Source organism: Sorex fumeus, unplaced genomic scaffold (genome assembly GCF_029834395.1).
Source record: "Sorex fumeus unplaced genomic scaffold, SorFum_2.1 ptg000009l, whole genome shotgun sequence".
NCBI lineage: Eukaryota > Metazoa > Chordata > Mammalia > Eulipotyphla > Soricidae > Sorex > Sorex fumeus.
The window spans coordinates 32,213,556-32,227,169 of record NW_026606066.1 but is presented as its reverse complement, the minus strand read 5'-3'; the positions used below and the strand labels follow the sequence as shown (position 1 = coordinate 32,227,169).

General features: G+C 39.2%; 1 protein-coding gene across 1 annotated transcript in view; it reads left to right on the top strand.

The window, feature by feature from the left end:
- The window catches only part of SESTD1 (SEC14 and spectrin domain containing 1), a 79,329-nt gene that overhangs the window by 43,075 nt on the left and 22,640 nt on the right, over positions 1-13,614 (top strand). Inside the window, exons 7-8 of the mRNA XM_056110213.1 lie at positions 2,047-2,102; positions 4,944-5,155. Of these exons, the coding sequence (XP_055966188.1) occupies positions 2,047-2,102; positions 4,944-5,155 (268 nt within the window). The remainder of the gene's footprint in view (positions 1-2,046; positions 2,103-4,943; positions 5,156-13,614) is intronic.

The window sequence follows — 13,614 nt, the reverse complement described above, 5'->3', positions numbered from 1 at the left end:
CACACATAAGCTATGGAATTGAAAAATGTCACCTGAGTAACAACGAAAATTAGTTGAACCTAGTGCATTCTGAATAGTCCCCCCCAAAAAAGGGTATGCTTGATGTTTCTGAAACTCTTGTTCCTCAGGAAAGACATCGTAAGAATATGCCTGCAGGAACTGAGTTCATGATCTTAGAGTGTAATGTTCATTATTCCATTACTCATCTTCATGGTGAAGATTTATAGATTACATGTTCTGAGAAAGAATCCTGTTAAGTTTCATAGAACTTTCCTTAGAATTTCCTATATTTACCTGCCAGTGAAACCCCCCATTTTTCTTCTTAAAAGTAATGTCTAGAAATTTTTTATGAAACATATTAGGAAATTCTGGTTAACATAACTCTAGGAAATATCAATAATATATTCTGTATATGAATTCATCCCCAAGAAACTCAAGTATTGTTGCTTTGTCTCCTTAAACTACAGATAAAAAACAACTCTCGCAGTTTTTTTTCAAGAGATGGTGTGGGGTGGTCATACTCAGTGGTGTTCAGAGCTTAATCCTGCTTCTGTGCCATGAGATCACTCAAGGTGTGGTTGTGGGGATGATGGAAGGACAATATATGTGTTTTCAAGGATCTAACCTCAGCAAGTGCCTTGTCCATCTTGCTGGTCCTTCTTGAAAGTTTTCATCACTTCCTTTATGTCAATCTTTAGGGAGCTGCTTGGCTCCAAGAGACTTAGAAACCTAGATAAGTTAGCAAAGGTGAAATAGAGCAAGACTTGTTGATAACAGCAAAAAAAGTCCTAGAACTTCGATTTGCTGTATACCTTCTCTTTCTTTCCTTAACCTCCTGTTTTCCATGTAGCACTGTAGCACTGTCCTGTTGTTCATCGATTTGCTCGAGCGGACCTAGTAACGTCTCCATTGTGAGACTTGTTGTTACTGTGCTTGGCATATTGAATACATCATGGGTAGCTTGCCAGGCTTTGCTGTGCGGATGAGGTACTCTCGGTAGCTTGCTGGGCTCTCTGAGAGGGGCAGAGGAATCGAACTCCCATCGGCCAGGTCTGTTGCGTGCAAGGCAAATACCCTGCCTGCTGTCCTATTGCTCCAGCCCCCTGTTTTCCATATGTTTATGAAAACAAAGACCATAGAGTTGCAGTAAAGCCAGTAGGGCACTTGCCTTGTATGCTACCAGCTCAGTGTTGGTACCAACCACCACAGATGGTCCAAATAGCACCTACAGGAGTGACCTCTGAGTACAGAGCCTGGAGGAAGACCTGGGCACAGCTGGATGTGGCCCTAAAAACAAGAAAAGGAAGACCATATAGCCCAATTGTCAAAGAAACCTAATTTATTATAGAGTATAGTACAACTGCTTGGGAAAACACGTATACTCTCTCCCTCTCTCATACACACACACCCACAAACACACACACACACACACACACACACACACATATCAGAGAGAATATTTTAACCTGCAAATAGAGCTATAGATAACAAACTCTTGTTTAAAGATGGCTGCTCATATTTTCAAAGGTTCATTTCTGGGTTATTAATACAGTTATTAATTTTTGGGGGGTGATCACACCTGGTGATGCTCAGCAATTACTCCTGGTTCTGCACTTAGGAATTACTGGTGGTGCTCAAGGGATCAAATAGGATGCCTGGGATTGAACTCAGGTAGCCGTGTGAAATGCCCTACCCACCATATTATCGCTACAGTCCCAAATTATCAATTTCCTTTTTAAAAAAATATTCAGTGGGAAAAAAACACTAAAATGGATTCATTTGAGATATTTGAAATAGTTCTGCAATTGTTAATGAACTGGAATTTTTCCAGATATAATGAGCTGGAATTTTCCAGATAGTTTTTGTCACATCATATAGATACTCCTTTGGCTACTATTAGTATCTCTTATGCTCTTGCTAATATTAGGAGAAATTACCTTGATTGAATAGCATTTTTTGGATTTTTATACTTGTCTTTTTAATATATATGTGAATGATTTTATATGAATAGAAATATAGCTCTTACATTATTTTGATATTTATCAGGTCTGTGGATTTAAATTTTCTTCCATCAGTTGATCCTGAAACAGTTCTTCAGACAGGTAAGATGGAAAAGTATGCTTATTAGTGATAGTCATAATCAATACATTGATTGGTTCATAAAATGATTATTGACAATGTTATTATGTAGTAGGCACTTAAGGGAAAGTTTTCAAACTTTTTTTGGTCTAGCCTAATGTCATACTAAAGTATATTTTGAAAGATTATAACATTTAAATGGCTTTTCCCTCAAAATACCTGGTATAATTTCCTTATCTATGAATTGGAGATAAAAAATTATATTTCAGTGGTAGCTTTGAGGACTATTTAATACGCATTATGTTCTAGCCTTAATTTTTTTCTATATTTTCATATTTTGGGGAGCGGAGTTCGGCTGCCAAGGCTGGGTCCCTTGGGGCGGGGAGGGCTCTCACCTGCCCCACTCTGGGGTACCCAGAGTAAAAACAGCTTGGCGCAGAGTCTCAACCACCACCATGCTCCAGGCCTCTTTCCAGACACTCTGACCAAGCCTCATGCATGAAAGAAGTTCCATGGAACCTAGGTAATGTGAAACTTTGTGACCTTGGAATCTGGACTCAACAGGTTCCCGGGAACAGAGATCCTTTGCCTGCTTCCCCCAGTCTCCAGTGACCCAGGGATCACATCCATAAGCCACACCCTGCCAGCACCAGATAATCTCCTCATCAGCCACCCTCAAGAACTCACTGCTGCTCCTCCCAGACAGGAGCATAAAAGGAAACTCCCATAGCCATGCCACCGGACTCTACACCAGGCTGTTTTCACTCAGGGCACCCCAGAGTGGGGCGGGTGAGAGCCCACCCCACCCCAAAGGACCCAGCCCCTGCAGCCGACCTCCACTATCCAACTGCCGCCACACTCCAGGCCACTTTCTGAACCACACAGCTGTGACACTTTCTACCCATTTTCCATAATTTCCACACCATATTTGATGGTGTTCAGACAGTAGGCAACAAATCATAGAGAGAACTATACAAATATATGCCTCTCAGAGAGCCCAGCAAGCTACCAAGAGTATCCTGCCCACTCAGGCAGAGCCTGGCAAGCTCCTTGTGGTATATTCGATAGACCAAAACCATTAACAACTGGTCTCATTCCCCTGACTCTGAAAGAGCCTCCAATCGTTGGGAAAAGACGAGTAAGAAGAGGCTGCTAAAATCTCAGGGCTGGGAGGAATAGAGACGTTACTGGTGCCCGCTTGAGTAAATCGAAGAACAACGGGATAACAGTGATACAGTGATTTTCATTTTTTATTATTCTAATACATTCTGCAGTACTTAAGTATTATTTGCTCCATTTTGTACTTGAGGCTGTAAGGTTTAGAAATGGAAAATAACTTATTCAAGATAAAGTACTAAGTTCTGTCACCATAGCTCAGGAGTATAAATGCCAAATCTCAGCAGTGTTGTTTTACAGTCATGTCTGACTAAAGACACACAGCACATTGCAGTGGCCTTGCACGTACTAAGGTCTGTTCTATATGGCAAACATATTCCAGCCCAAATGTCTCTAATGGTGGTTTCTAGCAAAACAAATTGGAAATTTTTAAGTGAAATACCTTAATTTATTATTTTTTGTAGTTTTTCTAGTAATTGCTCGCAATTCCAATCCAGCTGTGTACCCAGTACACAGTACTCTACTAAGCACTTACATATGGTAGCATATTTCCTTCATACAACTCAATGGAATTTTTATTCCTGTTATTCCAAGTTTTTGTTTTGTGTCCATTTGTCGGGGACATTTTGAACATTTCTCTGAGGCTGGCTGGGTTGTAGCCCAGTTCAGAGACCTTCTCATGCAAGACTTGAAACCCAGGGCCACAGAATTGCAAGGCAAGTGCTCAGCTATTTGAGCTATATCCTAGTTCTGGTGCCTCAAATGTATAAATAGGAAATTGAAGCATAAAATGGATAAGTAACTAACTCAGGTTATTCGTGGTTGAATGCTGACATTGGGACTTGAACTAAGACAGTTTAGTTTCAAACTATGTTCTTTGTTATCATGATGTGGTTCTGCTTTTCTGTGGTAGTGATTTCATAGGAGAATATTAAGGTAACATTTGTAAAAGTGAAAAAGAAGGGGGAAGGAGAAATAAAGGAAAAGAGAATTTATTCTGATCTTAATGACTTCTTGAATAGATATGAAGGCTTTACATAAATCTTTAAAATAGGTGTTCTTATTGTAAAAGTAATGAAGACTAAGGAAATAAATCCTGAATAACTTCATTGTGTTGATTTTTTTTCTATTTCTTTTCCCTTTTTAATATGAATCTTATTTAAATTCACAAGAATGAAATGAGAAGATAAAGTAGATTATTAGTAAAAAAAATGCTGCTCTAGATTTAAATTTTAATTCCATGTTATTTTTCATATCTTTTGGGGGGGGTTGATTTTTGTATCTCTCTTGCGCTGAAACTTGAACCTAGAGCCTCACACATACAGCGAGCCTTCTCTCTGTTGCTAAGTCACATCATAGCTCTTATATTTGAGATTTGGAAAGTTCCTTAGGGCATTAAATTAAGAAGATTTTAAAATTTGCATTTAAAAATTAGCTATTAAATATGCTACTAAGCCCTATATATTGCCTCTTTCATCTGACTATCTTTGAAAAGCAGAATGTGACTGACTACTAGGGCTGGAGTGATAGTACTGCAAGTATGATGTTTGCCTTGTACACAGGTCAATTCCCAGCTCCTGGTGTGGTCCCTTGAGCCCACGAGGAGTGATCCCTGAGCATGAGTCAGGAGTAATCCCTGAGCACTGCTGAGTATGGCAAATTATAATAATAATAATAAGGAACTAGAATGAAAAATGGGAATATGTTACTTTATGAATATTAATTCTGAGTATCTTTCATTTGTAAAGGTCATGAATTGTTATCCGAATTACAGCAGCGGCGGTTTAATGGGTCAGATGGAGGGGTCTCGTGGTCTCCCATGGATGATGAGCTGCTTGCACAGCCACAGGTTATGAAATTGTTAGATTCACTGCGAGAGCAATATACCCGTTACCAGGAAGTTTGCAGACAAAGAAGTAAGCGTACACAGTTAGAGGAGATTCAACAGAAGGTGATGCAGGTAGGTATCAAATAATACTCCAATTCTGTCTGGATTTTGTAGGGGATGATGAACAAGCTCTATCAGGAGGGTTTTGGAGATAATTTCCATGAGTTATTTTCTACTGCTTGTTCATACTGAGTTGAATAATGAAATGATTTTCAATTGTTCATTTTTATAATTGTAATTTGCATTAAAATGACTTTATTTGTACAATGAAAACATTGTAAATCATGCTACCAAAAAGAGTCTCAGTTAAACCTAGTTGGTAGAACATCATTCGTTGTCTCAGTTTACCTTACAAGAAATAATTCATCTTTTCATTTACCCTTAATTTATAAGAACTTGTTGGTTATTTTTTGTTAATTTCACCCTTTTGGAGAGTTTTTCTATGTAAGATATATATAATTATAATATTGCATCTCATTATTTTGTGATGCTGAAAAAAACTGTTCAGTATGTTCAGTGCTTATTAATTAGGCATTTTTGATGTTTATGAATGTCTTTTAAATTTGTTTTTGTAAGAAAAGTACACCTCTTTGGTGGGAACCATACCCAGGAGTGCTCAGGGCTTATCCCTGGCCTAGGACTCACTCCTGGCAGAGCTCAGGGAAAACCTGGGGGTTGAATCTGAGTCTGCCACTCTGACGCTTGCAAGGCAAGCACCCTAACAACTATAATTTTGCTCCAGCCCCCACAACACCCTTCTTTAAGTAGTATTTTTATACTGAGATACTGAATATTAACACTAGTCAGCTATTTCTGGTAGATTATTTTATGGGTTTCCAAGAAATATGTAAGTATTTTACTTAGAAAAATGCCAATTAAGGGGATGTGGCTCAGCAGTAGAGCACTTGCCTATGTGAGTCCCTGGGTTCTATCTCCAGCACAGAAATTAAGAAAAAATAAAAGCAAAAAAAAAAACCCCTAAAAATGTTCTAGCATGTTAATCTAGTTTCATTCATCCACTAATAATTATTTATTAAGTTCTCATTATCTAGAAGATATTGTGCTTACTTTTCGTTCTTTGAGAGGTTTGGAGGTTATACCTGGTGGTACTCAGAGCTTACTCTGGCTCTGTGCTCAGGGTTCACAGGGACCATATGCAAGTTCTGAAAATAGAACAGTGGGCCACATGCAAGGCAGTTTTCTTAATCCCAGTACTATCTCACTAGCTCCCAGCACTTTTTTTGCATAGCACCAAGACTTCCTTTCCAAGCTCTCCCTTCCTTGTCCACTGATCAAGTTTCTTTTGTTCGGGAATTTTTGTTGATGAGCTTCCCTCCTTCCCACACTTCCATTTTGGGGCTCCACCTAGCAATGCTTAGGGCTTATTCCTGGTTCTGTGCCCAGGGATGATTCCTGGCAGGACTCAGGACCACAGGTGATGCTGGGAATCAACCAGGACCAGTTGCCTACAAGGCAAGCACCTTCTGTACAGCAGATAGGTAGACCTGATTTATTTGATTTCACTTTTGTAAATCTAAGAGTTTGGGAAAGTGCTGTGTTACAAAGGTGAGACTAAAGACTTTTTTTAAAAATTTTAAGCAAATGTTCTTCTTAGACATAAGTGATCTACAGTAGAGGATGTAGCGATTGCACTGTCTTTCAAGGATGTCTAAGATTTCACTAGGACCTCTTGTAGGTTCTAAAAGAGAACTAGCATTTTGAGGAGGAAGAAACAATAGCATCATGAAATCCTAAATTCTGTTGAAGGAGAAGGAGAAGTTAACTCTGCAAAGATTTTGGCCTTTGAGACAGACTGTAAGCAGAGAGCCCAATCTGATCTCAACTCCTCCATTTATTTACTTCACCCACCAGTACTTTTATACATGGAGTTTTCTTTCTTCATGTTCCTCTCCCCCTTTTCCTTAACCAGTTAGACTAGGGATAATGAGATCTCTTTTGGAAGGTCTGTTGATAGAACCTAACACTTAGGAGTAATTTTTATGTTCATTTCCACTGAACCAGTCTCTAGCATAGTAGTCTAATTTAATTGTTTGCAAACTTTCTTATGACTTTGGAATCTTACCTTTTTTTGCAGTTATCTGTTTAACTTGGCCATTGTAGTGCATAGACAGTATATAAGCAAATGTGCCTGACTGCACCATAATAAAACTTTACTTACAAAGGTAAATGGCAGGGCATAATCAAGCACTTCAGTATGAACACCCTGGCAAATAACTCTCCCATAACACTGCCCAAATGGTTGGAGAAAGTCTGGGTTCTGCCCCACGATGTACAGTCCCTTTCCACAGTGTCAGCATTCTGGCCTTGAGATTGCATCTACGCTTTCTTACACCTTCTCAGAGTCCAGTGGACAGTGACTGAGAAGACAAACCACACAGGAAATATTTAAGAAGAAAAATAGCAACAACAACAACAAAGTAAATGGTCTGCAGGCTTTCGTGTGCTGGTGTCTGCTGGGAGCATGAGACTGTCTTAGGGAGGAATACTTGAAAGGGAAGAAGGAGTTGGAGCATAAAAGATGTTGTTGTTTTAATGTGAATATAATAAAGTCTACCATATACTTTAACTTATAAAAGTAGAATTTTTTTAGTGGCTTATCCTTTAAAAAAATACTCTGAGGGCACTCAGGGGGTGGTCCCGATGGCTCTTCTCCTGGCCACCCAGGTCTGGGGGGCCTGGGCCGCCCCCCCCCCCCCCAGCCAGGGCAGCCCAGGCCCATGGGGCAGATGGTGAATGAAACGAGGGCCAAGCCAGTTGATTGATCAGATGCCGTTTATTCCATTCTCATTCCCAGTCACTCCTGTCTGTCTGTCTCTCTCTCTCTCTCTCTCTCTCTCTCTCTCTCTCTCTCTCTCTCTCTCTTCTTCTCTCCCGGCCCCCAATCTGGACCCCTCTTTCCTGACTCTGGATCATGACCTCGCACTTGATCTTCTCCCCAAGCCCACTCTTACAGTCTAGTTAAATCCCCACAACCTTGAGGGGCTGGATTTACACACAGGTGTAGTTATAGACAATAGGTGTAAAATTATTTCCCTCAGGGGATGCTGCTTCTAGGACAGATTCTCTTTCAGCAGGATGACCCACCCAAGGACAGAATCCCATGAGTGTGTTTCTCCTCTCCTTGTCCAATGAACATATAAGCATTCATAATATTAATCATTTTGTATGGACACAGTCGGAGATTCATTAAGCTTATAGAATTGCTCTCCTGGGATCATCTTGATCTCAGGCTACAGTGCTCAGGCCAGATTAGTCTTTCCTATTCTAGCAGGGTCCTAGTCTCATCATTACTTTTGGATTATGACAGCATTTGTCATTATCAAGCTCTTAACTTATAGTTAAGAGTTGTGGCGCTTTGACCAGGCCCATCTCTATGCCAGGGTAGCACATAGCTTACCGCTTGCCCTGGTTCCATCCAGTCCCACGTCGGGACCCTGCTTTTGGAGGCGCTAGGAAGTGAGGGCAACTGAGGCTTAAGTTGAGAAAGCAGATGCCCGGGAATGAATAATATTAGAAGCCAATTAAATCTCAAGTTACAAAAGCATAAGACTAATTGTCTTCTTGTGTTTATACAAAAGGATATTGCCTTAAGGTAAACAATTCAAAAGACATGAGAGGAGAAAAGCAATATTAACTTATTATACAAGTTCAGTGTCTTAGAAAGATCTGACCTTACAAATTAACAGAATCTGATTAGGGGAATAAGTTGATTAACTGTTTGGGGAAGAGAGCATAGAGAAGTAGTTACAAATAAACAAAAGAATGAGAGTGACTCAGGAGCACTGGCATGGGTGTGACCCGATAAACCTAAGCTACCTGAGGAAGGACAAAACAGTGTTATCCTACAATAGACTTTGGGTAGTGGAGGTGGAATGACTTTGTACATCAAAATTATAAACATTAACTCTATTGCAACCATGTTACCTTAATGATAATAATTTAAAAAAAATAAGATAGTACAGAGAGATAGTAGAGGGGTTGGGGCATTTGCCTTGCTTGTAGCCAACCCAAATTTGATCCTCAGCATCCTAGATGGTCCCTCAAACCCTGCCAGGAGTAATTCTTGAGGGAAGAACGAGGGTGTGAGCTTGGCTTAAGATCACTGGGTGTGGCCCAAAAACTACCACCACCACCAACAACAAGAATAATAAAAAACAGAGAGGATAGAAGTTAACATACTAGCATTATATGTGACTATATAACATGAAACCTTGTATGTGATCCTGATTTCATCCCTGGCACCAGATATGGTCCCCAAACATTTCCAGGAGTGAAGCCTGAGTAGAGCCAGGAGTAAACCATGAGAACTACCAGGTGTGGTCCCCAAACAAAAAATAGTTTAAAATAATAAAATATTATATAGGAGAAATCAATATCTGTAATTGATAAAACATAAGAAAAGTATTCACAGTTCAGTTGGTAGCATGAGACTTCATAGGATTAGTCTAGGTTTTCCATGCTATTTTTGCTACATTTAAAATTAAAATTTGGGGGCTGGTGTGTTGCATGAATATTCTTTTGGTCGGAGGTGCAGAGACAAGACACACGAGAGGAATGTAGAGAGCATGGAGGGCCAAGGTGTTGATCTGACTCAAGGTGAAGAGCAACTGTCAGAGACCTCCTTTTATTCTATTTTTTAATCAGTTACATCCTAATGACTTCATCACAGAGAAGGAATCACTAACAAGAGTATTAATAGATATAGGATGAGCATTTGTCAAAAGAACATCAGGGTATACATTGTCTTGCCAAAGCTATGTTATCAAAGCTATGTTGTAATGATTAAAACATCAGAGGAGGATTAGGAGTGGACACGTAGGCTCTACAAATTATGTCCCTCACTTTCTTTTTTGTTGATTACACATAGGGCAAAGAGAAGGCTCATACTGATACCTAAGGTTTAAAGCAGTTAAGGATGTGTAAGAGAGGGGGAAACTGCTGCCTTGTACTGCCAAGATAATGTATGACCAGGTGGGCATAAAGAGTATGCTGTACTTCTCCAGATCATCTGGACTCACAGGTTTAACTTGCCCACTTACTCAAAATGGGGCATATTAGTTCTGCTTCCTGCTTGCAGGGCAGCGTCCAGAGGCTAGTCCTAATGTCCTGGCTTAGTACTAACACTGGTACAATAGTATACCAGGTAGGATGCTTGCCTTCTACTCAGATGACCAGGGTTGGATCCCCGGCATCCTTTATGGTCCCCTGAGCACCGCCAGGAGTGATTCCTGAGTTAGGTCCGGAGTAAACCCTGAGCACCACCAGGCGTGACCCAAAAACAAACAAAACTTAGAATTTTACATGCTTCTGGGGAGGAAATGAACCTTCTCCACTGGGGAGAAAATGATCCTTCTTCACTGAAAAATTTCATCATTATTCTTAGTATTTAATGTAATTACTGCCTGCACAGCAAGTGTTATTTCTAGAATCATCCAGGTGCGTTTTTTCCCATTATAGAAAGGAACCAAAGATGGAGCCTCTGAGAGGTATAATTGCACAGCTGTAGAAGGCAGTGGCCCCTATTTCTCCATCTTCTTTTTCTGGTTATAAGCTGACATCCCCTTTGTTTAACATGCCCCTCTGCCTGATGTGGCCTCAGATACTTCCAGGTATTCTCTCATTCATTCCTTAGATACCAGCCTAGAAACAAATGATGCATAGTCATAGCACAGCGGGTAGGGCGTTTGCCTTGCACGCAGCCAACATGGCCGACCCGAGTTCGATTCCTCCACCCCTCTCGGAGAGCCCGGCAAGCTACCAAGAGTATTCGATATGCCAGACACAGTAACAACAAAGTCTCCAATGGAGACGTTACTGGGCCCACTCGAGCAAATATAACACTTAAGTTTTGGCAAATATTTGTCATGACAGATTGTAAGAGCACAACATGAAGGCTGTACTTTGCAAATAAATGTAACCCTTTGAGGAGTCACATTGATATGGATTGGGCACAGTACGTTAATATTCAGATTGACTATGAGATGTCCTGATTAAAATTAAGTTTTATTACTCAGCTTGGCAAGCCACCATCATTAATGCATTCAAATAGACTTGTTTATTGGGGCATCAACCTCAATTTGCATCATTTTTATTAGAAATAGCATGCATTTACTGTATCTACAGTTCTGATGTTGCATACTAAGGAAAATTACTTTCAGCTAACATTAAGAATATATATTCACTGACTATGTAATGATATCTCATCAGTGAGATAGCTTTGCTTAATTGAAAATTCATTTTTTTAATTTTTGACTTTTTGAAAGCTTCATGCTAATGATTTTTTTCTGGTTTTGTTTTTTATTACTCTGCTTCTTTGGTTTTCATAGTATGCCCAAACAAAATACTTAAATGTTTATAAATTATGTTGGGCCAGAGAGATAGCATAGCATGTAGGGTATTTGCCTTGCACGTGGCCAACCTGAGTTTGATTCCTCCACCCCTCTCGGAGAGCCTGGCAAGCGACCGAGAGTATTCTGCCCACACGGTAAAGCCTGGCAAGTTACCGATGACATATTTGATATGCCAAAACAGTAACAAGTCTCAGAATGGAGACATTACTGGTGCCCACTCAAGAAAATTGATGAACAATGGGGACGACAGTGCTACAGTGCTAGATGATGTCATCTTGGGTTTAAAATATATACTAGGGCCAGAGCAATATTAAAGTGGATAAGGTGCTTGCATACTGCCAGCCTGGATTTGATCTCCAGTATCCCATATGGTCCCCTGAGCACCACCAGGAGTAATTCCTGAGTGCAGACCCAGGAGTAACCCCTGAGCATTGCTTGGTGGCCCAAAAACAAAATAACAACAATAACAAAGTATGTGTATTTGTGTGTGTGTGTGTGTGTGTGTGTGTGTATTTTCACACTTTTAGGACTTAGATATTTCAAGTAAAATAATCACATTGTTTAAAATACTTAAATGACTTTTTATATGTTTTTGTATTTATATCATAATATATAGTAATGTGAAGCCATTGGGTACCCTCAAAAATATAAATGGGAAATCGTTTCAGAATGTTTTCATAAGGTCCTTTAAAACTTGATTTTTTATTCTAGTTTTAGAAAATATTGAATAGGGCCAGGTAAATTGTCCAAATTGTAGAGCAAGTCCTGAGTTTGATCCCCACCCCCCACCCCTTCCCTACTGCCTTAGATTTGATAGGTGCAGTCTGGGTATTCCATCACCCTTGAGCTGTACCAAGCCCAGGCACTGAACCTGAAACTGCACCTGAACCCTCAGGCCTGCACTTCTGAGTCAGCATTCCTGTACTTCTGAGTCAGCATTGCTATGACAGGTCCTGGCTCACCCACTCACTTCAGTGTCTGGGTGTGGACCCTATTCTTGAAAAAAGAACAGAACAGTTCAAGAATTTCTTTAAGAAAGTTAGGCATCTTGGCATAAATGGTAGGTGTGAGACAAACTTTGTAAGGAGGGACTAGATAAAAGGAATACTCCAAGAAATAAAGCACCACATATGCTCCCTCGAGTGCTGCAGTGAGTAACCCTAAACACAGAGCAAGAAATAAGCCCTGATTACAGCCAGGTGTGGCCCCAAATAAACACAAAAATAATATATATGCATATGTATGTACACATGTGCAATAATATATGCACTTACATACATGGAGGTATTTCTGTTTCTTTCAACTGGCAGAATTATTTTAAAAGTAATAATCTGCTTGCATATCTTACAAAGGTTATTCTACACTTAAAAGTTCCATTACTTAGATGTTTCAAATATAACAAACTATTTTAGAGAGCAGTTTTATAATATATATATATATACACAAACATTTACTAACATTATATCACTGTGCCCAAGAAGGTCTCTATTAGAAAGTTTTTCATTAGAAAAAAATCAGAGGAAAAATGCTATTAACTGATAGGTATATGAATATATATGCATATGTTCAGCATAAGATTACTTAGAATTGCTAGTGATTGGAATCATTCTAATAGTAAATCAGTCTTCAAAACAAAACACATATAATAGTTATTTGATATGGTACATGACTTAATTAGCCCTTAGTAAGTGTTGATCAGTTGGCCTGATAGAGGGGAAGGAAGACATTTTTTAAAAAGAGATTTGCAGTCATTGGGAATTAATAACATTTGTAGCCACATAGAAAATCATTTTAGTATTCTAGTTTGTTAAGTGAAAAACACAGGACAGAAATTTCTCTTTTTTATAAGAATTAGCAGCTCTTAAGTCTGGAATAACATAAAAAAAAACCTACTATACTTGTGAAAAATTAAGGAAATATACCTAATTTTCTCTATGATATACTTTTATACAATTAAAGATTTGATGTACTGTTGGATTTTTTAATGATGTATTTTAGTCTTGGTAACAAAAATGCACTGTTGCATAAAGGTCTATAGTGTTAAGCCTCATAGACACTTAGGCTCTTCTTGGCAATTGTCCTGATTTTAAATTTAGACTAAAACCTACATGCATGTGTTGTTGAATTTTATTCTGATTTATTAACAAATACAGATTGAAT